General features: G+C 46.2%; 3 protein-coding genes and 1 long non-coding RNA gene across 8 annotated transcripts in view; 2 read left to right on the forward strand and 2 right to left on the reverse strand.

Moving 5' to 3' along the window:
* The window catches only part of DMTF1 (cyclin D binding myb like transcription factor 1), a 28,131-nt gene extending 27,041 nt beyond the window's left edge, over positions 1–1,090 (forward strand). For both annotated transcript variants that reach the window (XM_070947070.1, XM_070947069.1), the window contains one exon: positions 197–1,090. In XM_070947070.1, the coding sequence (XP_070803171.1) occupies positions 197–306 (110 nt within the window). In that variant the 3' untranslated portion in view covers positions 307–1,090. The remainder of the gene's footprint in view (positions 1–196) is intronic.
* TMEM243 (transmembrane protein 243) lies at positions 954–13,520 on the reverse strand. Of its 3 annotated transcripts, none has more exons than XM_070947072.1 (5): positions 13,482–13,520; positions 11,145–11,460; positions 5,203–5,253; positions 2,347–2,451; positions 954–1,522 (listed from the first exon to the last, which is right to left on the reverse strand). In XM_070947072.1, the coding sequence occupies exons 2-5, from the start codon at positions 11,220–11,222 to the stop codon at positions 1,400–1,402; spliced, it is 357 nt and encodes a 118-aa protein (XP_070803173.1). In that variant the 5' UTR covers positions 11,223–11,460; positions 13,482–13,520; the 3' UTR covers positions 954–1,399. The 3 variants fall into 3 exon arrangements, with proteins under 3 accessions (XP_070803173.1, XP_070803174.1, XP_070803172.1); XM_070947073.1 differs by lacking the exon at positions 13,482–13,520 and adding an exon at positions 13,417–13,480; XM_070947071.1 differs by lacking the exon at positions 13,482–13,520 and adding an exon at positions 13,346–13,432.
* A 2,738-nt stretch (positions 13,521–16,258) lies between these two features.
* On the forward strand, positions 16,259–25,092 carry LOC139319411 (uncharacterized). The gene is made up of 5 exons (XR_011600622.1): positions 16,259–16,691; positions 16,800–16,887; positions 18,398–18,799; positions 24,616–24,684; positions 24,782–25,092. It is a non-coding gene; the product is annotated as an uncharacterized lncRNA (long non-coding RNA).
* On the reverse strand, positions 21,918–27,453 carry MEIG1 (meiosis/spermiogenesis associated 1). 2 transcript variants are annotated; one of them, XM_070947270.1, is made up of 4 exons: positions 27,419–27,453; positions 25,548–25,683; positions 24,736–24,901; positions 21,918–22,130 (listed from the first exon to the last, which is right to left on the reverse strand). In XM_070947270.1, exons 2-4 carry the CDS (start codon positions 25,673–25,675, stop codon positions 22,002–22,004), a joined length of 423 nt encoding a protein of 140 aa, XP_070803371.1. In that variant the 5' UTR covers positions 25,676–25,683; positions 27,419–27,453; the 3' UTR covers positions 21,918–22,001. The 2 variants fall into 2 exon arrangements, with proteins under 2 accessions (XP_070803371.1, XP_070803372.1); XM_070947271.1 differs by lacking the exon at positions 27,419–27,453 and adding an exon at positions 27,340–27,405.
* Between the last annotated feature and the right edge of the window lie 4 nt (positions 27,454–27,457).

The following is a 27,457-nucleotide window of genomic DNA, read 5'->3' on the forward strand; positions in this document are numbered from 1 at the left end:
TCCAAGGTGGGTCGTCTTTTTGGAGAAACACAGTATTCTGAGCAGCATTTTCCACCCCCACGGTTCCCGTCCTGCCTCTTGCAGGTGAAGGTTAAAGAAGCCAGCCTTCAACCGTGTTATAGGTCGCGCCTGCGTGTTAGCCAGCACGAGAGGAGACCGCCTGTGTAGCAACCTGTTGTATCTCGGTTCTTCCTAGATCCCATCTTACAACACCACGGAGAGAATTCTCACATCATCGGCTCCTCGTTGGACAGCCCCAGTTCTGAAGACTCAAAGGGCATGGAGAACTTAGTCAGCTGCCACTGAGGATCTTCCCGGTCCGTAACTCCTGCGTTGGTCAAAGGAGGCTCCACCTGGCAGGGCTGGCCCAGAGGCCCCTTTGGCTCTCTTCTGATCCCAAACGGAGACCCCTCCCAAGGGTCTGCATTCTTGGGATGGACAGTGAGGAAATCCAACGCTCCAGGCTGCGAACCCAGCGGCAAACAAGCGTATGGAGTTGAGGTGACACCGTTTCAAGAATTTGCACCGGTCCTCCTGCTTCTGGGTAAGACTATGGTTACAGCGTTGTAACTACCGAGCGAGCAAGAAGCTACGTGAGGAGGAAAGGTTAATTTTTCTAGGGGTTCCAGGCTATTCAAGCAGCCGACAAGCCGGATCGAGATCTTCCTTGAAACTGAAGAATCTGTTGCTGGCAACGGATGTCGCGCCTGAATGATCAGACGTAATTCTTAAACTACTACAGCTAGAAACACCCCCCCCCCCCCCGAGTGTAGCATGGAGACATTCAAGCTGCGATAAATTTAGGCGTCCGTTTTCAATCCCTGAGGAGACCACCTGCTGTCAGTTCAAAAATCGATTCACGTAACAATGAATTTGTAGTGAACGCGAGAAGCCGGTCGCGGTGGGAAGGAGCGGAAATTAGCCAGCTTAACGCGAGCGAAACTCTCTTCTCTTCTGTCATAGTAAATGCCTTTTTATTTATAATGTAGTATAGACATTTGCAGTGCTGCGGGTTTTTTTGTACAGTGTAATAATAAAAAAGAAGGCCGTTTTTTCCCCCCCACACACAATGGGGGGGGGGAAAGGGTGCGCCACTCTGAAAAACACAAACGTACAACTGGAATGTTCATTAAGTGCGCTAATAGCGATTCTGTGGCTCACCCCACCCCCACTCCCTAAAGCAGATGCTCTTGTCGTATTGCACTACTTCACCTCACCGGCAGGAAGGAAGGAAGGACCATTGAAATACACCCCTCTGAACTATCCTCCGGGTCTTCCTTCCGACCTCTTGTGCCGGTTGAGGTCTTGGCGTTATTTTGGAAGCCCTCCTGGTCCTCTCCTCAGAAAGCACGGCCTGAAAAACGCTACCTGGGAGCACCTGGACACGTTGCCACCTTTGTCATTTCCCCACTTCATGGAAGTAGAGGTTGGCACATATACAAAGCATGATGATCGAGAACAAAATGTAGTAGATGAGGTTCCTAAATTTAGGCTCCAGGTCTCCTTGTCGATACCAATAGATCTGGAAGGGGGAGAGAAGAGGGGAACAAAATGTTAAAAGAGGAGACGGGATGCCATCGTTGTCTTAGAACAGGGGTCTCCAACCTTGGCAACTTTAAAACTCGTGGACTTCAGCTCCCAGAGTTCCTGGCTGAGGAACTCTGGGAGTTGAAGTCCACGCGTCTTAAAGTTGCCAAGGTTGGAGACCCCTGTCTTAGAAGAACCCTTGACCATCTCTGGGATACTTCTAGGGTTGAGGTTCTCCAAGAAGGTGGAGAAGTTGCAGGGCACCTGAGCTACGGGGTGATGTGAACTGAACCCAGTGGAGGCTTTGATTCTAAGGAGATGGTGTGATATCAAAGACTCCCGAAAAGCCACCTTTTCATCATCCCAATCCTTGCGGGCATCTGCTCTGACGCATGTCGTTCCCTTGGGTGATGAAGTAGATCAGAGGTCCCACCCTTTGGGGTGGTGGCCATGGCTGGTTCAGCAGCCCACATCCCTCAGAGGGAGTGGCCAAGGGAAAATCCAAATCTAATTAAAAGCTCAGTTGCAGATAACCCTGTATTTCATTATTTCACCCCGTGTGAAGGAAGGAAGTTTGGGGCTCTTATCCTACGACTAGTCCCAGCTGCCATTGTAAGTGTTAGTCTAAAACCTGGCTTAGGGCCCAGGCTTGCTACCGTAGCTAGTGCAAATAATTAAGACATCCTTTGTGGACTTAAATCCTTGTTTACTTTGGGCCTTGCAATATTTTTACGACTCTCCATGGTAGCCATACACCATTGTTCCCCTCATCTGAGTAAGATCTACTTAATCTTCACAAAAGTAAATACGAACACTTACAAGAATGCCAGCCGAAACACAACTCAGGGAGATGCAGAAAGCAAAAAAGATATTCACTGGTTTTGGAGGTAGGTGAGGAAAGACGAAAGCACTGATTAAAGTGACCTGCAGAGAGAGAGAGGGGGGGGGGGGGAGGGAGGGAGGGAGAGAGAGAGAGAGAAGGGAAGGAAGGAGAAAAACAAAAAAAAGGAAGGGACAGAGAGAGAAAGAGAAAGTTAGTTCAGTGTCATACTCGTAGAAAACAAACTTTTGTGGAACGTAATTATCTTTGAGGGTTTCAGTCTAAGGTAAAACTAAATTAGTCAGAATACAGTTTGATCAAGCTAACCTAGCCAGTCTGTTCAGCATTTGGCCAGCTAATTGAAACTCGGATGAAGATGAATGAAAAGATGCAAAAACTGGTTGAAAGACATTTTCTAAAGGGTCAGTTTTTCAGCGCCTGTTTTTCCACTGCTGGCAAGGGGAGTCCAGCTGTGGGTGGCCCTTCGTGGCTGAATGGCTTGCAAGTTTCCCTCCTTCCACGTAGAAGATCTATGGAGGATCTTCCAGTACGGCCACAAAGGGGACAAAAAAATTCCTGTTGCTAGTAAGGAAGGTGACGGGAAAGTCAGCCAAGTTTTGGGCCCTTTTTTCCATGCTTAAAGGGAATTGTGTGGTCATTAAGTGACCCAAGCTCCACTCTTCCCCCCCCCTTATTTTGCTTGACCCCACGGGGAAGGTTGCGAGTGGTGATATTTTGACAGTGTGACTGACCCCAGGGATTCCCGCAACAATTTCTAAGTTTGGGGACCGACTGTAAGGACATTTTTCAATACCGTTGTTAACTTTGAACGGTTACTAAACGAATGGTGATAAGCCAAGGACTATCTGTGGTAAACTCTTTGTTCCTTACTAAAACAACAGCCAGAGAAGTGACAGTCAGTGCACCCATCAACTTTCCACCTTGAAACTCTACGGAGACCTTCTGGTCGCCTTCTGTTCCTTGGAGTTTCAGGACACCCCAAAGCACCGTTATCCTGTTGGCACCTTCTCACCGAACACAGGAGCTTCGCCCCTGGATTTTAGGGGGTGTTCTATATAGACCACGGTTTGTTGTGTTTGACTCTTGAAGGTTTCATGGAGAGATCCCTATTACTCTCATAGCAGAGTGATGCAGCGGCCTAGAGGTGGAGCTTTCCCCTCACAATCAGGAGGCTATGAGTTCAATCCTAGGTAGAGGCAAATATTTCTCTCTCTCTGGGCACACTGAGACTATATCTGCTGAACAAAACTCCACACTGGCAACAGGAAAGGCATCCGGCCAGTAAACACTCTGCTAGCTCCATTCAGTGGCCCAGACTCCACCCCGCAAGGGATTATGGGGCCGTTAAATGAGGATGATGATGGTGATCATTCTCTTAATCCTGCGGCCGACTCTCTGCAGGTATAATCATCTTTTCAGTCCTTATAATAAAGAGCGCTAAAAGTTCGGCTGTTACACGAGGCCCTTAAAGCGCCTTCCCAGAGGGCAAAGGTTAATTTATCTGCATTTTAGCGATGCTTACTTCTGGAGCTTTGTAAAACACAAGAGAAAGCTAAAATTAGAGAGGGCTTGAAACAAGTGACACCTTGAGAAAAATCTCACACGTTTGGAGGTTTAAGTTGGTGAGGGGGGAAAAAAAAAACCAACTCGTGAGAAAGTGAGAAAAACATGACAGTAAATCAGAATGGAGAACCAAATCATTCATCAAATAACGAAACTTTAAAAGTTGAATGTGGAGACGGGTAACAAAGCATTGAAAACTTAAAAAAAAAAAAAAAATCTTTTACAGGAGGGCTGGAAAACTCCACAGGCCTGAAGTTCTCGTTCTGCGTCTCCTGGATTCAAAATTTCTTAGCGAGTAATTCTGATGGGACAGGGACATTATCCACATTAGAGTCCTCGTCTTACAACAGTTCGTTTAGTGACCGAAGTTACGATGGCACTGAAAAAAGTGACTTTATGACCCTTTTCCACATTTAGGACCGTAGCAGCCTCCCCAGGGTCACGGGATCAAAAATTCACTCGGCAATTGACTCGTATTTATGACCGTCGTAGTGTCCCGGTGTCACGTGATTCCCTTTTAATGACCTACCGACGAGCAAAGTCAACGGGGGAAGCCAGATTCACTTAACCACCATGTTACTAACATAACAATTGCAGTGATTCGCTGAACAAATGTGGCAAGGAAATTCGTAACTCACTTAACAAATGTCTCACATAACAACAGAAATGTTGGGCTCCATTGTGGTCGTAAGTGGAGGACTGCCTGTATGTCCATGTTCCTCATCATGGTGGCAACAAGCCAGCAGCATATTCTATTTTTATTTTTACCACGGAAAGTTAACTTTTCTCTAGCAACTACTCCGTATTGCAACAGCCAAATTTGGCAACCTTGATGGAGTGGAGGCAGAAGGCTCCCCATCCAGGGTGCATTTCTTTGTTTTTCAAGCAGGTGTTGTTTTTTTTAACTGGCCCTCACCAGCCACTCACTCTATTCAAGTGCTCTGATCTGGGTATTTAGCTGCAATACATAAATCAAATATTTATACACAGCAGCTAAGAAAATCGAAGGATCAGCGTTTGCAAGAAACAAATGGAAGGTTTTCAAAATAAATGAACAAATGCCAATATGTCCACATCCTTATAAAAGGTATCGGAATGGATGGAATGAATATTTCCCTATACCTTGTGGGTGGGGTGGGGGGGGAATAATAGTAGTTAATACCTCCTTACAAGCTGCTAGAAGACAAATCCGATCTGAACCATTTTGGTACCGATTCAAACCTAGCCTCAACTTCCCGAATTAGGTTTGCGGGGCCAAGCGGGATACTTACTAGAAGCAACAAGGAAACTACGACGCCAACGGCAAGATTGATTATTCTGTCCTGAAAGACAAGACAAGAAAAAGAACAACAAATAAACAAGGCGTATTCTGCACAATACAGAATATTGAACCAATTGCAAAAGGGCAGAAAATTGGCGCCGGTTGTGTGACAGGGCAAAATAAATCCCACGCAGGCGTCTAAACTTTAAAAAAAGTCTTTTAAGATTTCAGCAAAGGAACCCGAGATGCTCGGAAACAGCTAGGAAGTCAAACTGTGAACAAGGCTGATGGTTAAGTAAATAATCATAACTGTCTCTTCGCAATCAATGCAGCGACATATTTAATAATGCTTCAGGTGGCTTAAGATCCTCCAGTTCAGGGGGCTGCAACCCTAAACACTCAAAAGAGCCATTTGGATCTGTTCCCCACAGAAAAGAAAACACCGGGAGCCACAAAACCCTTCCCGTGCCTATTTCTTCAGTGGCCACAAAACTAGCATATGTAGTTGAATTAAATGTTCTGTTTTCTTCTGAAACTTTTCTTTTCATGGATTTATCCATGGTTGGCCTACCGGGGGTTGAAATAAACTGCGTGCCGGTGGGAGTCACACATTGCCAGTTGTGCCGCATATTTTGAGTGAGAGGGAGCCGCAGCAGAGGGGTGAAAGAGCCACATGCGGCTCCAGAGCCGCAGGTTGCTGACGCCTGCTCCAGTTGGTCCCCTAAAACTCCTTTTAAAATGACAAAAAGGGAAGTTTGTGTAGGGACTCAGTTGCAATTCCCCAGTTGGCGTCTCTTGCGTCAATAAAATCATAATTGTAATTTCAGTTTCCCTTCTGCTGAGAAAAAGACCAGATTCTCCTCCATCGCTGCTGCTTCAGCCCTTTGCTTTTCATTTATTTTTTTTCCCCCCTAGTGCACGGGTCTGCAACCTTGGCCACTTTAAGCCTGGAGGACTTCAACTCCCAGAATTCCCCAGCCAGTTGGCTGGGGAATTCTGGGAGTTGAAGTCCTCCAGGCTTAAAGTGGCCAAGGTTGGAGACCCCTGCCCTAGTCCTTTCTGCAGATGGCATTCCTACATTGAGGACTTTAGCTTTGGTTCTTTGCCAAGGTTACTTACTGCCAGGAGAAAAATAAGGGAAGGGAAGGGGGGGGGCAGTTAAGAGAAAGCAAAGTAAAAAAACGTTAAATATTGTTCGTGCCAAGTGAGGAGGCTGGTTGGAGGGGAATCTTATTTTAAGTCAAGAGGCATTGGAGTTAAGGGAGACACTGATTTAAGGGGTGAATCTTCCCCCCCCCCACTTTGGGAATGTGTCCTCCATTCAAATGCCACTGTATATACAGGTAGTCCTCCATTTACAACCAAATTCATTTAGCGATCAAACTTACCACAGCTCGGAGGAAAGCGACTTGTTCACACTAACTTAACAACTGGAGTGATTCAGTTAATAACTGTGGCAAGAAAGGTCATGAAATGGGGCAAAACTCACTTTACCAATGTCTCGCTTAGCAACAGAAATGTTTGGGCTCCGTTATGGTCATAAATCGAGGACTACCTGTATTGGGGAAGTCCAACCTCATCAACCCTAATCCTCCCACAAACAGATGCCTCTTCCAATCTTCAAGGCTGGCAATGCCCAAGATCCAGTTGAATTGGATATGTCTAGTTTAATGAAAAGAAGGACTAGGGGAGACATGATAGCAGTGGTCCAGTATTTGAGGGGCTGCCCCAAAGAAGAGGGAGTCAAGCTATTCTCTAAAGCAGCAAAAAGCAGGACAAGAAGCAATGGGTGGAAACTCATCAAGGAGAGAAGCAACCTGGAGAAACTTAACAGTGAGGACAATTAACCAGTGGAACAGCCTGCCACCAGAAATTGTGGATGCTTCATCACTGGAGGCTTCTAAGAAGACAAGCATTTGTCTGAAATGGCATAGGGTTTCCTGCCTGAGCAGGGGGTTGGACTAGAAGACCTCCAAAGTCCCTTCCAACACTGTAATTCCGTTAAGAGTTCTGAATTAATCAAATCTTTATAGGTAGTCCTCAAGTTACAACCATTTCTTTAGCAACTGTTCAAAGTTACAACGGAGCTGAAAAAAATGAGACTTGCAACCAATTCTGGCTCTTACAACTATTGTATCTACTCAGTGCAGGCCAAATTACTCCACTCGTTATAAGGGAGACTGACTTTGAGGCCACATTTTCTTCCTTATCAGTTTGACCCAGCTACTCCTTTGCCCTGGACTGGGGCCACTTCCAAAGGGTGAGTCCCTCAACGTATCTTCTATCTCCACAAGTCTAAATTAGGAAAGTCTAATGACCACTGAAATCAGGATTAAGAAACAAAAATAATTATAATAACGTATTTTCCAGAACAAGAGTTAAAAAGGTGAGGCTTTGTATTCTTAACAAGGCCCACTTATGAAGATACTTACAACTTCCTTCCTTCTCTTCGTCCCTTTATTGTTATTTCTGCTTCTGTCCTGAATTTTTTTTTTTTTCAGTAGGTTGGGATTCCATATAATTTAGTCCCGTAATCCAATTGTCCCTACATTTCAAAACCATCCTTGACTCAACTGGAGACCTTTCTGATAGGTTCAACTACAAATCCATTAATTCAGAAGACTTTAGTCCAGTGTTTCTCAACCTTGGCCGCTGGACGATGTGTGGACTTTAACTCCCAGAATTCCCCAGCCAGCTGGGAGTTGAAGTCCACACATCGTCCAGTGGCCAAGGTTGAGAAACACTGCTTTAGTCACTCTGACCAAGTCATCCCAACATCACGCTGACAAAAGATTGCCTAATTCTGTTTTTTTTTTTCTTTTTAGAAAAACGCATTTTGAAAGTCAGAGATTATCCCACCCTATAATCACACCCTCGATTCCACATTTGTAAGGTGGTATTGACACAACAGATGTTTCTCAGCATGTAGCTTACCCAAAGGCAAACATTATCTGTCGCAATTTAAAAAGTACCGAAAAATATCAACTAAAAATGTTAAGGGTACCAAAACTGCAAACAATTGGTTTCTTCTCTACTACACGTTGCCATTCTCTCTGGTTGGGATCTGACTAGCCTCCTCTTCAAAGTGCTTTGGGAAATGGCCAATGAAGGAAAATATCTGTAGCTCGGGGGTTGACATGAGGGCTCCTTGGTGGTCGGTCACTTGCGCTTGTTGGTTTTCCTGCAGACGTCTCATGACCCAAGTAGGTAACATCATCAGTGCTCGTGTGGCAAAGGATACCAAGATACACCTCTGATCACTGATCCTGTTGGCTCCCTATTGTTAAGATTTACTCAAAGAAATAACCTTTAGATGAGAGGTCTCCAAACTTAAGGTTGGGCCTCTCCCAGAATTGGAGTTGAAATCCACAAGTCTTAAAGTTGCCAAGGTTGGAGACTCCTGCTTTAGATATAGCTGCCTAGGATTCAGACCTGGAGTCTGTCTACTTCTCTCACACAGAGAGAGACACACACACACCTGAATGCTTCCAGTGCACACTTGCAGGTAGGGGCAGTCTGAAAAAAGCTTTGCCCCTAACACACAGAAGATCTCAGTCTCCTAAAACAACCGAGCTGGTTGGGGCTTTGAGAATCGTGTGGTCCAACTTGTTTGTGGAGGACATCAACCAGCAGTCTATGCAGAGCTTGTAAAACCCATTTATGGGAAAGTCCATCCCAACGAAGGATCAACGCTTCCTCTAACAAACTGCAAAGCATAAAACTATTCATTGCAAACGTTTGAGAGGGAATCACAACGAAGCTGGTGCAACAAGAAAATAAACCCTCATCTCCATCAACATGGAAGACCTCCATCTCCTAAAACAGGGATGGCAAACCTTTTTTCCCTCGGGTGCCAAAAGTGCCCACACGCACGCGATAGCACACGCGCGTGCCCACATCCATAATGCAATCCCCCCCTGTGCTGCCCCGCCCCCCTGCACAGGTGCGTGCAACCCCACCCACCCACGCATGCACGCGTGACACCCCCCTCCCCGTTTTGGGCCTAGCAGGCCTTCATGAAGCCTCCGGAGGCCGGAAACGGCCTGTTTCCAGACTTCCACTAGGGCCATTTTTCACCCTCCACAGGCTCCGGAGGCTTTCCGGGAGCCTCCAGGAGGGCGAAAACTGCCTCCCCCAGCCTCTGGAGGCCGGAAATGGGCCATTTCTGGACTTCCAGTAGGCCCATTTTTCCCTCTCCCAGAGCCTCTGCGCGAGCTAGGTACTTACTTGGCATCCAAAACGGGCCGTGTGGAGACTCCTGGGAGGGGCAGGGTGGCATGGACATGCGTGTGTGTCTCCCACATGCGTGGCAGAGATCCGAAAATCAGCTGGCGGGCGGGAAGCACACACACATGCGCAGTGGAGCTGATCTAGGGCGACGACTCGCGTGCCCGCAGAAATGGCTCTGTGTGCCACCTGTGGCACCCCTGGCATAGGTTCACCATCACAGTCCTATTAATTTATTATTTTATTTATTTTATTTTTCACATTTCTATGCCGCCCAACTCCCAAGGGACTCTGGGCGGCTTACAACAGAGAATAAAACAATGCAACAAAAAACATACCAAGCTGGTTGGGGGCTTTGAAAACCGTGTGGTCCAACTTCTTTGGAGGACATCAACCGAGGATAAAAACGTCGTCTAACAAACTCCAAAATACAAGCTATTTATTGCACAGCCCATGAATGAGCATGGCAAATGAGAAGACAACTCCACGTCAACTATAAAGTCTAGAGTCTCATACTTGAATTTAAGCCAAAGGCTCCTGGCAAAATATATATCTATATCTTGGAAAGTTTGTTGAAATAATCCCGTTAAAGCCGAGGAAATCCCACCCTTAATTCTGTCACAATTAAGCTTGCGCAACACAAAGGGCTCTTTATAGGAGAGGACCCCAAAGGAGTCAGTGGGAGCTTCCAAAGCCTGCAGGCGAAAGGCTGCCATTGTGCCCGAGTTACACAATCACAGGATTGCTCCATTGCACTCCAAGGCAGGAGAACTCCCACACGTGGCTGCAGTCTCCAGCCAGGGGCGGGGGGGGGGGGGAGTTAGAAAAACTCCGTGAAGGCTCACCCTAAACACAACCTCCGTCGTCACAAAACGGAGCAGAGGCCGCCGTTTTGGAAAGGGGCGCACAGCCACTCCTGGGTGAGCAGAGCCGTCTGCACAGTGGAACCAAAAGACTTACAACCCTTCGTTTAGTGACCGTTCTAAGTTACAACGGCGCTGAAAAAAGTGACTTACGGCCGTTTTTTCACACTTACGACCGTTGCAGTATCCCCAGGGTCACGTGATCAAAATTCGGATGCTTGGCAAACTGGTTCATATCTATGACGGTCGCATTGTCCCGTGGGAGGGGGGGGGTGTCACGTGATCCCCGTTTGCGACCTTCTGGAACAAGCCAAGTCAAGGGGGAAGCTGGATTCGATTAACAACCATATTCACGCAATGATTCGCTTAACAACTGTGGCAAGAAAGGTCGTGAAACGGGGCAAAATTCACCCAACGAATGTCTCGCTTAGCGACATAAACTTCAGGCTCAATTATGGTCGTAACTCGAGGAAGACCTGTCGATCCCAGATTGCACACAGGGCCTAAGGTTCTTTCCTTTCCATCTCACCTTGAGAAGCCCAAGGGGGGCGTCGACGGCAACTCAAAACACCCAATGCGGAGGCGTTTGTGGGTTGAGAAAGCATGACTGGCTCAGTTCTCCCAGGAAGTCTTGGCCACGCCCCCCCAGCCCTCCCCCCCCACCCCCTTGAGGTCAAACACAACCCTCAGGCGGCCCTCAATGAAATCAAGTCTGACACCCCTACGTTAGACCTTGGCAACTTTAAGATGGGCAGCCTTCAACGGCCGGACTTCCCAGGTGGGGGATTCCGGGAGTTGGAAGTCCGGCCACGGCTGGGGAAACCCTGCCTCAGAGACCAAGAGAAGCTCCTTCCTTCTTTACCCTTGGCGACGTCTCTCCAAAAAGAGGCCGGTTATCCAAGCCTCCGGTCCCGTACGTTCTGGTCGTGAAGTCCTCCATGATGCCCTTCCCAAGGCTCCTTCTCAAGTCCAGGTCTGAAGAGCCGCGCTGGCCTCAACACAGAGTCATGCCTTGTTCCCAAGAGGGTTCCTGGAGCCCAGGGGGCAGGCGGGACATCGGGCGGGGGGACGGCCGACCTCTAGGAGAAACGCATGCCTTCTGGAGCGCCGGTTGCGGTTCAAGGCCGGGGATCCGGGCCTCTCCTCCAAGCCTCAACTCTGCTCCTCATGATCAGCAGCTGAGGAGAGAAAGAACAGAGCGGCACTCAGAAGGGGGCCAGCTCCCTCTCCACCCCCCAGGACTCCCCAGTCGGTTCAGGCGGCTGGTTTGGTCACGGCTGGAGCTGGTTTGGCCGAGGGGGATGCCACCCAAACTATTTGCTCCAGGAAGATTTCCTCCCCCCCCCCGAACCTTACAGCTGTGAGTTGAAGAGAGGGACCCTGCAGGGCCAGGAGAGATTGCGAATCTGGGACCACTGCCTGGATTTCTCTCTCTTTTCCTCCCCCCAAACAATTTTACTAAAGGTTTGAATAAAACAATAGAAGATAGGATGCATGGATGGGTAGGTAGGTAGGTAGGTAGGTAGGTAGGTAGGTAGGTAGGAAGGAAGGAAGGAAGGAAGGAAGGAAGGAAGGAAGGAAGGAAGGAAGGAAATGAGTAGGAGAAAGGAAACAGGAGAAAGGGAAGGAAGGAAGGAAGGAAATGAGTAGGAGAAAGGAAACAGGAGAAAGGGGGGAGGGAAGGAAAGGAAGGAAGGAAGGGTAGGAGGGTAGGGTAGGAAGGAAGGAAGGAAATGAGGAGAAAGGGAAGGAGGGAGGGAGGGAGGGAGGGAGGGAAGGAAGGAAGGAAATGAGTAGGAGAAAGGAAACAGGAGAAAGGGAAGGAGGGGGGAGGGAGGGAGGGAAGGAAGGAAGGAAGGAAAGAAAAAGAAAGAAAGAAAGAAAGAAAGAAAGAAAGAAAGAAAGAAAGAAAGAAAGAAAGAAAGAAAGAAAGAAAGAAAGAAATTTGGCATTCCCTCTCCATTATCAACTTCCTGCAAATAGCGTGTCAATTTGAGAAATTTCCAAACAAGGCAGTGTGACATCCTCATCAGGGGTTGAAGTTTGACTCTCCTTTCTTCTACATGCTAAACTTGGGGGGGGGGGGGAGTGATTAACCTCAGTTAGTTAGTCTTTGTGGTGCTTATTAGCCTGCTATAAATTCCACGGGGGGGGGGGGGGGAAAGAAGGCAAGTCAGTCACCTGGGGAAGGCGGCTGTGGGAAGGCAGCCGGTCTGTTGGGCAATTCCAGGTGGAACCGCCGACCTTGGGCTCCTCGGGGGCAGGAGGAGCCTGAAACCCGGGTCAGGAGTTGCAACCAAAGTGTGAGGCTAATCCTGCAGATTGCACACCGCTTAATCCCAGGCTGTTTTGCAGGGAAGGGCGTCCCGCACAGGGGACCCCTTAAGCAGGCCAGCATCTGAGCAATAAGTGGCTGCAGGAGGAACCAGGTTAGCTTCTGCTCCGAGAAGCCTCCCCTCAGCCCCCCCACCCCCGGGAGTTTAAAGTGCGGAAACCTTCAGCGCTTCTGAATCTGCACCAGCTGGCATTCAGTGGCATCCTCAGAGGGGCTTCCTGGGAGAGAGGAAAGGGGCTCAGGGAAGACCCCCCCCCCACTCTTCCTTCCCCCTACCCGAGGGGCTTCCTGTTGGTTCGATGGCTTCCAGCCCCCCCTCCCTTCCCCATCCCTTGGCAGTGCTTAGCTCCCCTTCCAAGCCCCCATCGGCTCCAGAGAGGCAGGCGCTAGGACGCCCAGATTGGGAGGTTCCGATTTCATTTCTCAAATCAACCCCCGGTCAACTCTCCGGCTCCTCTTCCTCTCGGAAAACCGCCCGAGCGGAGTTGGAAGGGCCCTGCGAGGCCTTCTAGTCGATCCCCTCCGCTCAGGCAGGAGACCCTGCGGGGCCATCCCTTACAAGTGTCGGAGCAGCCACAAGAAGCGAAAGAAGCGCAACCTGAAGGCGGCCGGAGCAAAAGCCCCCCGCGCCCCGCTCTCCAGCGCCGGATCGGCCCCACCTGCAGGCAGCCGCTCCCGCCTCCCCCCCCCGCCCCCCCCCCCCCGTCACCACTGCCCGAAAGCCGAACCTGCCCGGGAAAGTCGCCTCCGCAACGTTCCGAAACGGAACCCCGGAGAACCGAACGTTCCGAGAAAGAACCTTGGCGACGCGAACGTTCCAAGAAGGAACTCCGGCGACCCCAACGCTCCAGCGCGCTTCCCCACCTCCTGCAGATGCCGGGCGCGCTGGGAGGCGGAGGCGGCTCTGGCTCTGGCTCTGGGCCGCTGTCGCAAAGTCCCCCGCGCCGCCTCCGCCTCCGCCTCCGCAGCTCCTGCCTTCTTCCCCGGCCCGCCCGCTCATTGGCCCCGCTGCGCCAATCCCGGAGCAGGGAGCTCGGCACCTGGGCCGCCGACCTGGGCTGGCTTCGCCTCGGCCCGGGAGCCGCCCGCGGCTTGGCCGCCGCTTGGCAACCGGAGCGCGGCTCCCGGTGGGTCTCCCGAAGCCGGGAGACCAGGCGGGTTTTCCGGTGGGGAGGCCGGGTTTTTGCCGGTGAAGCCTCCAGGTCCGGGAGCAGTCTATCTGTGCGGAGGCTACGGCCCCCGCGGTTGACTTTGGCGTTTGCTCTGCTCTTCCCGGGGCTGCTTCGGGGGGGGGGGGGGATGCGCCGGGCGGACAGCTCCAGAGATGCCGGTAGTAGCTACACCAGGAGGAGGAGGAGGAGGAGCTCCTGGCCAGAAGGGGCTTCTCCGAAGCTTGCCAAGGGCTCCATCCATCCCAGCCCCGGTGAGGGTGTCATTTCTCTTGAAGGCCACTCGGGGCTCCTTGGCTTCTCAAGGGTTTGGCCAGAAGAACCTGCAACTGGCATTGTGACAGCTACAAACCTTGACGGGTGAGCCAGAGATGATGAGGCGCCTGGCAGCCAAATCCTGAACCGAGTACCCGTTGGAAGGAAAATCCCAGATCTGGTTCAGTTTCAGACTGGGAGAAAGAACATGGAGGCCGATTGGAAAGAAGGCCCATTTATTGATGAAGCAGAACCAGCAGGGTTGGTGGTTCTGGGGCAGCTGGCCAAGTGGAGTTGAGAGTGGGTGGGTTTTTAAGACCTTCTGGATTCCTATGGGGCCATGTAGGGGTCGTGGCCGGCTCTATAGGCAAAAGGAGAAATGCAAATCCTAAGTGTTTCTCTGAGCTAATCTTGTCAACCTTCTGTTTGTTGCTTATCTGGAGTTTCCATCTGGCCCAGTCTTTCTGAATGAATGACCAAATCTGCATTTCTAAAAGCTGGCCGCCTCAGTTTCTGCTTGGGGCAGGGAAACTGGGGCTGGTTTCTGCCTCCCTTGAGGTTTTTTCCCCCATTTCTCCTTTAGGGGAAATATTCTATCCTGACTTTTTAATATCCCCCCAAAATATTTCATTCTTCGGGGTGGGGGGCCTTCTCACACAACCAATCGCTAGTTTCCCATATCGCCTAATCCTGTTTCACAGTCATCTGGATTTTTGGAGGTCACACCGGGTGTAAATCTGTTTTTTTTTTTTTTTTAATATTCCTGCTGCTTTCTGCAGTGCACATACAGGTAGTCCTCAATTTTTAACAGTTCATTTAGTGACCAAAGTTACAATGGCACTGAAAAAAGTGGCTTAGGACCATTTGGTCACGTGATCAAATTCTAACCTATGAGACAGGTAGTCCTCAGCTCTTGACCGTAATTGAACCCAAAATTTTGGTCGTAAGTTGTGACACTTGGCAACTGTTCCATATTAATGACGGTTTCAGTGTCATATTTTGCGACCTTCTGACCAGCCCTGTCAGTGGAACAATTTCTGATGTAGGCCCCGTTTTACCAACAAAAAAGTCACCGTTTCGAAAAGTTGCTGAACCTGGAAACTCCCGGAGACTTTGAGGGCCCAGATCCTGCTCCCGCCCAACTTCTCCTTGATGAGAAACTCCTGGGATTCTCCTGGGGTTCTCAAGTGTTCCTTTTCCTTGCGTGGAGAATATTATTCAGCCAAGTTATGGTTTGGAAATCTGACGGAGGGAAGTGCTTTGGGTCAGATTGATGGAGCACCTGGAGAAAGAAACACGCGGTCTGACGGGAAGGAAAACCGAAATACGAAAGGCTTTCCGGATCCTTCAAATCAATCCAATAAAGAGCTGCAGCGTTTCCTGCGTTTAACCAGCACTTCAGAAAGTCTGTTTGAGGGCCACTCGAGATTAGATCAAGTAATTGCTTTAAATTGTTAAATATTTTAATCTGGCCAGGAAAGAAACCAGTTTGGTAGGAACAGAAACCAGTTGACGAGAAGTGTTCACTGAGCTCTGGAAAAATAGGGAACCCTTAATTTACTGGATCATAAAACTGTAGGATAAAACCATTTCGTAATAGGAATGTTCGCTGTATTGGTCTCCCTCGAATTCTCGACATCCTTCTGTCCGTCTGCTACACTCCCAACGTCTTTAAAAAATCCAATGCAATGGAGGAGAAAACGGATTTGAGGGCAACTTTTCCAAACTTGGTTGTTGTTATGGCAGAGAAGGCAAAAAGGAGGGGGGGGGAGGGAGGGGAGTTGAAGCAACTGGGCAGCAGCCAACAATTTTGCCATTTCTTCTTTCTGAGCCTCCTCCTCTCCTGGTTGCAGGAAAAAAATGAAGGAGAAACTACAGGGAGGTGACCCTTTTGTATCCACACGAACCCTTCATCTGTTCTTGGCTGGCTCAAGAATTCTGGGAATTGAAGTCCGCAGGTCCATAAAGGGGAGCTATTCACCCACCCTGAATTAGAGCCTCTTCTAACACTGATGATGTTACCTAGTTGGGTCAGGAAATGTCTGCCAGAAAACCACCCAGCTCAGAAACGCCACCGTTCAACCTGCAAATGATTCTCTTCTCTAGGAAGCCTTTGTGGGTGTCCAAATGCTTCAGACATTTGCAAGCAAAGGGGAGAAATTTTGCACGTAGGAACAACTGTTCTTTCTGCACAAAGGCCTGTGACGGCAGCCCCCCCCCCACTTGTGTCCAATGTAGCTGGATGGAAAATAGCTCAAGAAAGTGAGCAGACCTCGGATTAAACAAATGCCAACACACCATATTGGAAAACCTCTAAGAGCAGGACTGATGATATAACCTAGCTGGGTCATGAAACGTCTGCAAAAAAACCACTCAGCTATGAGAGCACCAACAACCTCCACAGTTCTCCTCCTCCTCCCCCCACTCCCTTCCAGCACTGATGATATAACCTAGCTGGGTCATGAAACGTCTGCAAGAAAACCACCAAGCTCAGAGAGCACCGAAGACCCCTCATTTCGACCATATTCTTTTTTTGCTTCCATTCTTCAGCAGAAATATGTGGTGCAAGACCCCCCACCCCCAAAATCAGGCAACATTATCAGCCCTGACCAAAGCCACTAGAATAAGCTAGACGCCACTTCGATGGCAGGTAAGATGCAGAGTAAGATACAGGCGAGGGAGGGAATCCAGAAGGAAGCCAGGTTGGTACGTGAATTTAAAACAAGCTCTCTTTGTTCAATCTGCTATCTCTTGACAGTTCCTAAAGAAAGAAGGAAGCCAGTGTATACAGTCAAGGACAAGCAGTTTCTACCCTGAACCGGCCAATGCTTGTTCCTCCTAATAAGGTAAGCAGGAAGAGGATGTAGCCATCTTAACAGATGGTTTGTTTTCTTGCAAAGCTTTGTCGTTTCCTCTAAGAAAACCCCTTGTTGTTACAGATCAATAAAAATCTCAAAGCTGCCTACAGAGGTTAGCTTTTTGTAGTTTACTTGGGGGAAAGGGGAAAGTTTTTCCAACATTGCTCATAGTTTATTACTAGTAGTTGTAATTTCATTCACATACATCAAAGGTGCACAACAGAAAACAGAAACCACCGCACCCTTCCTTACCACAGTATCTTTGCAAAACAATTCTATTTATATCCACAGAAAAGTTTCCTTTGTACAGCTGCATCTAACAAGCTATTCATCAAAAGAGCTGGAGGATCTTGTATGTGATGTGTAAAATAAAAACAAGAGGAAAAATAAACCAAAATAATTATCTCCAAAGAATATTTTCTACGTTTTAAGTAACCCAACCTGGGTTCATTTCTAAAGCAGAAAATATACAAGTTGGAAACCGCGTTTAGATGGAGTTTGAATCCTTGAGAGAGAGAGAAATGGCATATCCAAAGTAAGCTAGGTTAATGAAATAAAGTAGTTTAAACAGGGTTCCTTTTTCCTCTTACTCTTGAGCCGTTGAAATGGGCCACTCAAGTAGTTTTTGAGTAGTGCCATTGATTTCAACATTATCCACTCTGGAACAAGATGTTAGGATTTTGCTCTCTGTATGGATGGAAATGGCTTAACTGTCATGGAACTCCATAAACTGTAGTTTTATGAATTTTCTAAGTAAACCCATTCAAATTCTTCTCCCAGCTAGGGTTCCCAAGATTCCTTGGGGGTGAAGAAACCAGAACTAAAGGCAGTTTTTACCTCTCATTTTCTCATCTGAAATGTTGTTTTTGTGAGAATTTGCGGCGGCTGTGAAATTGATGGGTTAAAAAAAAAAAGGCCTCTACCACTCATAGCCACAGAAAACTATAGCAAAGCCCAAGTCCTTCATTTTCCACTATTTATTGTCATAATTTTAAGTCATATTCTGAGGTGGCCAACATTTTGCTGTATCTAATGTTGTTTTAGGAAACTCCAGTTGGGGAGCATTAGTTGAACGAGTTTGGTAAATCTATGGGATTTTAACTCGCATGTGGAAAAACAATGTAAAATCCGTATGTAAAGCCAACCATAGTATTAATTCTTTAAAGGAAATATTAAATCCTTCTTGCTCAAATCATTGCATTAACTTGGTTTAACAAACAAACATCAGGGACCTTGCTTGCTCTCTCCGTGCCAAGAGTTTATCTTTATGTACTCAAGATTTTATTCGTAAGATTTTATTTTTATTTACTGACGGACGCTCGTGGCAACTCTACTTGGACCTCAAGTCTAGTGACAAACAACTGAATTTCAGGAATGCTCTTGAGTTTACTTTTTGAATAGTTACACAAAAACAACCAACCATACCTGGTTTAATCTTTTCGGGATGTTGTACACACAATTGCCTTCGTTTTCCCTTTTTTTTTTCTCCCCCTGAAAGATCCAGGAGGACCCGCAGTTTCCAGAATGCCAGAAGAATTTCACTCACTGGAAAAGCCACATCTTCAGGATGGAACTTCCGGTTATGATGATTCCACGGGAGAAGCCATGACAGTTAAGAAAGATTTGAAAAACGAGGAAGTCTCGTCTTTTATCTATAGAGATTCTCCGTCATCCAGGTCACGTTTGTCCCAAAGGTGCTTTTTTTTCAAGAGGCAACTGGACTTTCTGGTTTTTTCTTTTGAAGACGTTTCGCTTCTCATCCAAGAAGTTCCTTTGGCTCTCATCTTTATCCTTTCGGTGATCACTTTTATCGCCTAGGCCAGCCTTTCCCAACTTAACTTCTCAACTGAAAATCGGTCACTTCATGACTGTTCAGAGTTACTTTCGACCCAGTGTCAAGGTCAGTGGTGGAATTCAAATTTTTTTACTAACAGTTATGTGGGAGTGGCTTGGAGGGCATGGCAGGGGAAGGATACTGCAAAATCTCCCTTCCCACCCCACTCTGGGGCCAGCCAGAGGTGGTGTTTGCCGGTTGTCCGAACTGCTCAAAATTTCTGCAACCGGTTCTCCAGAACCTGTCAGAACCTGCTGAATATCACCCCTGGTCAAGGTGATCACAACTGGTCTGTATTTACGGCCATTTGCACATGACTGCAACCTGGTCTTTATTGCTGATTTCCAATAAAAAGGCCCTTTAAATCCAATATGTTCACTTTAACAACTGTGGCATTAACAACTGCATTTACTGACCACTGCAGTAAAGGTTTTAAAATCAGGTTATCTACTTCATGACTGGCATGACTTAAGCATGACATTCTGGGCTCAATTATAGTTGTAAGATGAAAACTACCTGTCTCTGCAGTAGTGAGATGGGAAAGCAAAGTAATAAGCCCCCCCCTTCCCGGAGAGGAGGGACCTATCCATGAATGAATGAATGAATGAATGAATGAATGAATGAATGAATGAATGAATGAATGAATGAATGAATGAAGGCACCTGTGTATCCCTGAGGAGGGGCTCCAGCACAAGTCCCAAAGCTTGGAAGTCTCCTGGTGACCGACCCAGATTGGACCTTGCCACAGATCGACTCTTTCAGTTGGGGCTTTGCTGCTGCCAGCCAGGAAGGAGTGAAAGGGGGAGCAGGTTAAGAGCCCCCAGCCCCAAATGAGAGGGAGGATGCAGACTCTGGCAGAGTCCTCCGTCCCAGCCTTTGCTGGCAGGGGAAGGGCCTGCATGGGGACATCGAGGCTGCCCCTTCTGGGGAGGTGTAAGAAACTCATTTGGAATTGGCAAAATCTTCTGCAAGAGACGGACAGTCCGGATTTGCTCCCAAATGGCACAAAATGCATGTCTGGCTCAGGACCCTTCCAAAGGCACGCACCGACTGACACCACCCTCGCGCCTTCTGGACCGAAACCCACCCAGGCTTCCCTGCAACTGAGCACCCCCAAGGGTGAAAGTGCAGCGCCAAGCCACTCTGGGTTGAGATGAAGGAGACGAAGTGGGGTTAAGTGCGCTCGGCCTGTGTGAGACACCCCCCACCCCTCCCCCAGGGGCTGTAAGGCAGGATTGGAGTATAAAACAGCAGCAGGGGGCTGTAGAAGCCAGTCCCATTTTATGGCCAAGAAAACCACAAAGACCACACAATTGGAGGAGGGAGCCTTCGCCTTTATTGGACGCGTCTTTGAAGGAACTGCATCCTTTCTCTGGGTGAACTGCCACCGTTGGCTCCATCAGCCTTGGCTGGATGGCAAAAAAAGATCTTTGATCAAAATCCAGAAGAGACCCCATGCAGCAAAAGTGGAGCCAGATCCAGGGGTCACTGAACAGGACAAAAAAAATAAGGCTTCCAAACTGTCCTCTCGGGGGTTGGGCATTTTAGGCCGTAACCCAACAGCCCTACCAACAAAGGCTTCTCAGAGTAAGTTGAATCCTACTACTCAGGGTGCATTTTTTGACCAACTGGTTTCAGTTGGAATTATTTTCCTATTCTGTTATTACAACCTTTGGATTGTTAAGGCTGAAATTTCTTGGGTCCTGTGCTTCAGAAGGCCAAAGGACGCGTCTGCCTGCTCTCCGTCCCCATAAAAGCTATGCGCCCGTCTGCATTGTTCTGTTCCTCCAGCACAATGCAGGGTTGCCCCAGAAACCTCCAAACACTTGGAGTTTGGCTGTGGTGTTTTATTGCTGTGGAATCGTACGTTACATTCGTTTTGTACTTTTTAATCTGATTATCGCTGAGGGAATTGCATTTCCTGCCCAACTCCCGCTGCTAAGGAGGTCACTGCCACTTTTAGCGAAAGCTGGATGTATTGGGTGCCAGAGTTTCATGAAGGCAAAACCCCTCCCTGACAGGTCCCCTTCAGACAGACTGTCATGCACCATTCTCACGGAACCTTCTAGCAGATGTGGGAGGAGGTAGAGATTAAGGGAGAAGGAACATGGGGAATGCCAAACGTGGCCGCCAGAAACGGCCTGGTGCCCCGATCCAAAGGTCTCTTGCCCATCTGGGTATGCTCGTACTTGCTCTCGGAGCGTCTCTGCTAAATGGCAGCCGGGTCTGTCCGGCGTCTTCTGCCTTCATGGTAGGAACAGTGAGGGAGGATTGGGAGGGCGAGGGAAGGGCCAACTTCGCCTGTTGTTTCTGACATGCCTGGGGGAGAGGCAAAAGGAATTCCAATGCCCGGAGCCAGCAAATTCATTCTCCAGGACTTTCTTTTCTTAGTTCAGAGTAGGCCTCGATTTGTTCCCTGGTAAAATGCTGAAGGAGAATATGGTCCTCCCATTTATATATTTAAGGATCAAAGAAGCCGACATTGAAGCATAAATGTCATAAACAGGAACCGCTGTCCTTCAAGGTAAACAGTAATAAAGGCTCCACTTCAAAGGCGCACCATACCATGCAGGTAACATACATACATTTTCGGGAGAGCACCTTTTCTCACAGAGAAATGAATTGTGCATTAAAGACTTCCTAGGTACACGCAGCCCTCACAAACACATCTGGTCACGTTTGCTGCAGAGCAGCAGATCCTTTCCCTGTAGGGGCTTTAGTGCTCTTTGAACTGTGCACTGATGATGTTACCCAGTTGGGTCATGAAACGTCTACAGAAAACCACCAAGCTCAGAGAACACCAAGGACCCCACCATTTCATCCTTTTCCTTTTAAAGCATTAAAAGTAGCAATCTGGACTTGGTTATGGCTAAAGCTTTCTTACAAAATTCACCTACTGAAACAGAAGTAAAATGGAACTGGAGAGCCAGGGAGAAACTTATATCACTTTACACAGAAAATACATTATATGAAGTAGGCCAAGCCAAGACAATAGCACAATGCACACACCTGAAGAAGTCCACTAAGTTCATCTCCAGGTAAACAGATATACCTTCACAGCCTTTAGAACACCTCCAACTAACAGAAATCTCAAAATCAATTTATTATCTTTTACATTGCCCATTAAAAATATATTTACTTTTGTTTTTTGACAGAGCAGAGCCACATATAAAATCAGATCAAGTTACTCTTAAAAACTTTTTAATGGGTTCCATTCTATTCAAGACAAAAAAAATCATTTCTAAAAACAGTGGATGAGAGACATAGATCAGTAGCCATACATTTTAACGTTATGGACTTCTTTGTCTTCACATTCTCTTTCCTTATCATAATAGTAGAAAGTATTGTCCCTCCTCTGAAGCTTCTTCACAAATCCAGTTTCTGGCCACCTTTCCACCTGCATGCAAACAAGAAGAAGGAAAGTGCCCATGTGTTCTTGGAATGGCTGAGCACACATTTATCTATAGGTTCTGCTAGTGAAACTTGAATAAGGGATGGAAAAAAGGATTACATACTGTATAACGTATATGGGACAAATATACGGGAGGAGACCAGGCATGCTGAGCATAGGATCCCAAACCTGATCCAAAGTTGACAATGCAGATAGGAAGAAATTCAGGATTTCACAATCTCCCCTTTTCAACATTCTCTTCGAAAAGAGTTGGTCAGCAGTATTCCAACTAATTCAATTGGTATGGAATTCTGTGACTTTTCATTCTGTTCAAATGGTTCAAACAGTTTGAGTTTTCGGGTTCAGTTCATTTAAAGCTGACACAACTTCTCTTATCCCTTTATTCTTATAAAGATTCAAATGACTAAGTACTTTGTGTTGCTCATAGTTTATTTTAATCAGTAGCTTCCATTCAGAAGACTTGACTAAACATCTCAGTAAGCAATACTTTTAATTTTCTTTAACTTTCAATAGTAAATGTGAAGTGTTCCTGTGCTCTCAAAATACATCTTATCAGAAAGAAAGAAAGAATTAATCACAAATTCTATCAAATTTAATATCGTTGCAGATTTTGTTGAAGGCTAGAACACAAGTCAGTGAAGTTTTCAATAGAGGGGGCAAAAGTTTTTTTAGAGTAAGCAAACAAGGACTAACTCAGTCGTTTTATGCAGCATTAAAGGACTCCAGTGAGTGGGAAAAGGGTTCCCACAGAGGGGCTGTTTTCAGAATGAAATGACCATCAGGGTGAATCTAGGTTTTCTGAAGCATTATTAGAAAGAAAAAACATTTTCATTCGCTCAGACTGAAGGAGGTAACACAAATCATAATCTCGGGGGCCTCCTGACCAGCATCAAAACATCATCATAATTGTCTCTTTGTAGGAGACTGCCACAGGACCCCTCTGGAAGCAATCTCTTGGCTCAAAGTCAGGTTGCGCTGACGCAGCCAGAGCACACAGGAGATGCAGCTGTAATCCCTAAATGCTGCTTTTTGTTATGTATGCAAGTCCTATTGATTAGTCAAGGGTGGCATAACCCTCCATTTGTTCTGTCCATAAATGTGTTATTCAGTATTCTTTAAGAAGCCCGGAAAATCTATTTCTCGTGGATCCATTATACATCTGTGTTCTTAACAGAAGGGCCGAGAACCATTTACTTGTTCCAAGATTTGGACCTAATTTAGTGGGATTCGCAGTGTCTTTGAACAGCTGATGGCCAGGCAGCTCTGCCTGCCCACAATACTATATCACCAAGTGCTCCTGAGAGTTGAGAGAGATAAAAAAAATCAGACTTGTTATGAAGTAGGCGGTTGGCTGGGCTTCAGAAGCTCCTCTCCAATAGAGAAGCCTTCTGAATTAGCTTTTTGAATGCCAGCCAACGACTATTATGTGTCATGCACTTCTTTTTTTACCCAAGATTAAAAAACAATTTGGGTGGTCAGATGGATGCCTGCAGCCTGAAAATATTTTCTTCCCCTCCCTCCCTCTGCACATATCGAAGTGTGCTTAGGAAGTGCTTCTCCAAAAATCTCCAGCTACACCATGGCATAGTTTCCCCAATTTCAACATTTTTCAATCTCTCGCTGATGGATGTTTCTACATAATGGAAATTCTACTTTCCACTCCCTACTCCCACAAAATCCCTACTCTTCTCCCCCTTTGTTTCTCTCCTTAGTGACAGAGAGCCAAGAATAAACAGAGAAGGGCTCTTTTGAAGCCAGCACTCCAGGCCCCTGAAGTAACCATGGAGTTAAGATAAAGAGTCAGCTCAATTCTTTCTTTGTAGTCTCCAAATGGAAACAATAAATTCTCACGTAGACATGCACATGAAAGTAACTTACATTATTTTTTTCTGGACCCAATCAAAAAGTTTAATGCCCTAAATAGCTTGGATTCCAACTAGACACATGACTGAACCAAAAGCATTTGCCATAAGCAAATAAACTGGCTGCAGGGTCATCTGATTCAATATGAACGCAACTGGACATTAAAATCGACAAAATATTTTTGATCGCACATGAAAAGTGTCTTGTGCCATTCCCATGCTATTAAATTTGTGAATTTGGATTGTTATTTTTATATATTTTATAGTTTCTTCAAAAAATCAAAGGCAGCTTATTTATGCATACACACTAACACATATTCACAAAATATAAACTAAAACGTTAATTAAATACGGAAAACATATTGCAGAGCAGGTAAGCTTATGTGTATGATAGCAGCTCTTCAGCAAATGTTAATACATGACCAGTAAATCTTTAGAGAGAGGAATGTATTTGAAAGTTTCTCCACCCATAGATTCCAAAATGGGTAAATTCAGCCATCGGTATTTATCTTTCATAGTTTGCCACGTTGCATCAGTTCAGTTACTTGTCATTTATTTGAGAAACCCTCACTGAACAAATTCTCTGATGGTGCTTTTTCTACCAACAGCAACAAAATCACGCCAGGAGGAAATGATGAAAAAGTACCACAAACCTAAGAAGATTATTGTACGGAATAGTAAGTTTTCATCTTTAAAATGCTCAATTCTTAAAATCTATCAAGTCTTACCACATCAACATGCTTTACTTGTTTATATTCATTTTCATCTCTATAGCCAGCTTGCTGAAATCTGTATAAATTTTCAACTTCATCCGACCATGTTTTGGCCCGCTGCATGAATTTTGGCTTGCGATCAATACTGGCTGTTGCCCCGGAAACATCACCGGCTAACTTGCTGAATTTTTTTTTAAATTGCAATGATATGCATAAAAAAGAGTAGAAGAAACATCATCAAAATTTTTATGAAAAGACATTGCAACTAAATGTATGGACATAATTAATTAAAGCCATAACTGTATTATGAACTGTTTTGATACCACTCAAAAGACTTACCAATTGTTTTTGACAAAAAGCAGCTGTACTTTTGAAAAACAGAGCTACTATTGAAAAAAGGGAATAAATAATCATGGCTTTAGACCCAGATTTCCTCTCCTTCGGTTATTCTTTCCAGCCTAAATATGCATATATTTAGAATATAAATCCTGATTTGTCCCGTTGCTTCCAAAAAGAAAGTAAGGCGGAAGAAAAGCTCTTAGGAAGTAGAGCCGTCTAGGGTATCCTCACAGCAAGACAGTCAGCAAAGAAGTTTTACAAATAAATACATCTGTAGATCTCCATTTTGTCTCCTCCCATATTTGGTTCTAGTTCCTAGCAGGCTCATCTTCCTTTCTTTCTTCCTTCCTTCCTTCCCTTTCCTTCCTTTCCCCCAACTTCTTGAGACATGATAGATTATAATTACTCCAGCGATTTACATCCTCAAATGAACAAAACCTTCCATCAACAGGATGTCACCCTGAAGACCCTGCATGATGGCCACTTACGTGTCTTCAGGGCTATCTGCTCCTCTACTGAAGGACGTACCAGGCTTATCTGTCATATGTGCTTCTCCAGAGGAGAAAGATGCACAGGCCATATTCTTACTGTCCATAAACAAAGCTGAACTTTCCATAGGCGCGTCTGCAAAAAACAACAAGCATGATACCAGGAATATAAATAGCAACAGCACTTATTTACCACTTCACACTGCTTTACAGCCCCCTCTGAGTGGATTTACAGAGTCAGCCTATTGCCCCCAACAATCTGGGTCCTCATTTTACCGACCTCAGAAGGACAGAAGGCTGAGTCAACCTTGAGCCAGTCAGGATCAAACTGCTGGCAGTGGGTAGTCATACTGCGTTCTAACCAATGGGCCATCAGGGCTCAATAAAAAGGCAGCCTAGCTAAAAAAAGACCTTAAAATCTTTACGGTTTTACAGTTTTTACAATATGTTGTTTTTGCCATTCTGCCAAAGAAGATAATACACAGGTAAGTTGTCAACTTACAAGAGTTCAAAGTTACATCACTGAAAAGTGACTTATGACCTTATTTTTCACACTTCCGACCATTGCAGCATCCCCGTGGTCACATTAAATGCTTGGCATACCGTATTTATGACAGTTGCAGCGTCCCACAGATCATGTGAACACATTTGGGACCTTCTGACCAGGAAAGTCAATGGGGAAGCCAGATTCACTTAACAACCAGGTTACTAACTTAACAACTGCAAGGCTTCACTTAACCACTAGTGGCAAGAAAGGTTGTAAAATGGGACAAAACTCACTTCACAAATGTCTCACTTAGCAACATAAATTTTGGGCTCAATTGTGGTCGTAAGTCGAGGGCTACCTTTGTGTATCAGTTGTGAATAGATATATACACACTGTACCCTGCATTTTTTGATTTATCAGGAAAATCTGCAATATGAAGCCATCGCTTCAGCTAATTAGAGGAGGCAAGTCACGTTTAGTTATCAAAATATTAATTTGGGAAGGAGCTGGAATAGAAAAAAATAGGAAATAAGGAAAAGTTTACACATTCCTTAGCACGGGAGAAAAATGTTCTAGGAAAATACAGAGTTTATTTTGAACTCTCTTATTTCAATGTAGCAATCCAATAGTTGAAAATTAAAGACAAGCAATAACAAATTCACAAAACTGACGTAACAAAACACACGTTTAAAAAAAAACCACATATAAAAGGGAACAATTTTCTATTGATGAGGAGCCAGAACAGGTTCAAGATAGCGATGTTCATGAAAGGCGAGAAGGAAAGCTCATAAATAGCTCAGCATATATATATTTTTAATTGAACGAGAAAATTGAGTATTAATTATGTAATCATTATTATTATTAGTTATTATTTGTAATTACTAGTTGCTTTTTGGTATCCTGAATGGCAAGTGAGATGCCAAATCTTCAAGTCCCCGTTTTTTGATTGAAAATTCAGAAAGTATTTTCCTATATTTGTAGAATCTACGTTTTTGTAAATTAAAATTTTTTTATAGATTTTTATAATCCTGGGCCGTGTGCAGCACAGAGACGCGCACCGTTCGCCCCTCAAAAGCCCCTCAAACAGATTCCCGCCAAAATGTGAACCAACGGCCCAAACACGTGCAGAGCCCTATTCCCGCCTCACCCGCCCAAATCTCGCGATGCTTCGAGCCGGGAGCGGAGTTGCCACCCAAAAGGGGCGGGGCCTTAGTGGCGACCAATCAAAAACTATGTTTATGAGGGAAAGTAAAACGAGACGAGCCCTTATTCCCCTATTTTCTCTCCATCGCCGGCCACTCCTACCCTGGCCGGGACTACAACGCTTATCCTCAGCCGAAAGGAAGCCGGCCTCGCCAAGCCGCCCCGGCCGGCCCTGACTTACCTCAGGTGTGCTCCTCCACGCACGCCGATGACACGCCCC

The sequence above is a fragment of the Pituophis catenifer genome, unplaced genomic scaffold (genome assembly GCF_029215685.1).
Source record: "Pituophis catenifer annectens isolate HBS135680 unplaced genomic scaffold, rPitCat1.0.hap2 SCAF_7, whole genome shotgun sequence".
Taxonomy (NCBI): Eukaryota; Metazoa; Chordata; class Lepidosauria; order Squamata; family Colubridae; genus Pituophis; species Pituophis catenifer.

What these genes read in the sequence shown, in the direction of transcription:
- TMEM243 (XM_070947072.1), bottom strand. Translation starts at nt 11,222, where the DNA reads ATGGAGGACTTCACGACCAGAACGTACGGGACCGGAGGCTTGGATAAC. An exon ending in TTGGAGAGACGTCGCCAAGG is followed by an intron (nt 5,254 to 11,144) that starts GTAAAGAAGGAA and finishes CTTGTCTTTCAG; the next exon opens with GACAGAATAATCAATCTTGC. An exon ending in GTGTTTCGGCTGGCATTCTT is followed by an intron (nt 1,523 to 2,346) that starts GTAAGTGTTCGT and finishes TCCCCCTTCCAG; the next exon opens with ATCTATTGGTATCGACAAGG.
- MEIG1 (XM_070947270.1), bottom strand. Translation starts at nt 25,675, where the DNA reads ATGGAAAGTTCAGCTTTGTTTATGGACAGTAAGAATATGGCCTGTGCA. An exon ending in GCAGATAGCCCTGAAGACAC is followed by an intron (nt 24,902 to 25,547) that starts GTAAGTGGCCAT and finishes AAAAAAATTCAG; the next exon opens with CAAGTTAGCCGGTGATGTTT. An exon ending in AAGTAAAGCATGTTGATGTG is followed by an intron (nt 22,131 to 24,735) that starts GTAAGACTTGAT and finishes GTTTGCATGCAG; the next exon opens with GTGGAAAGGTGGCCAGAAAC.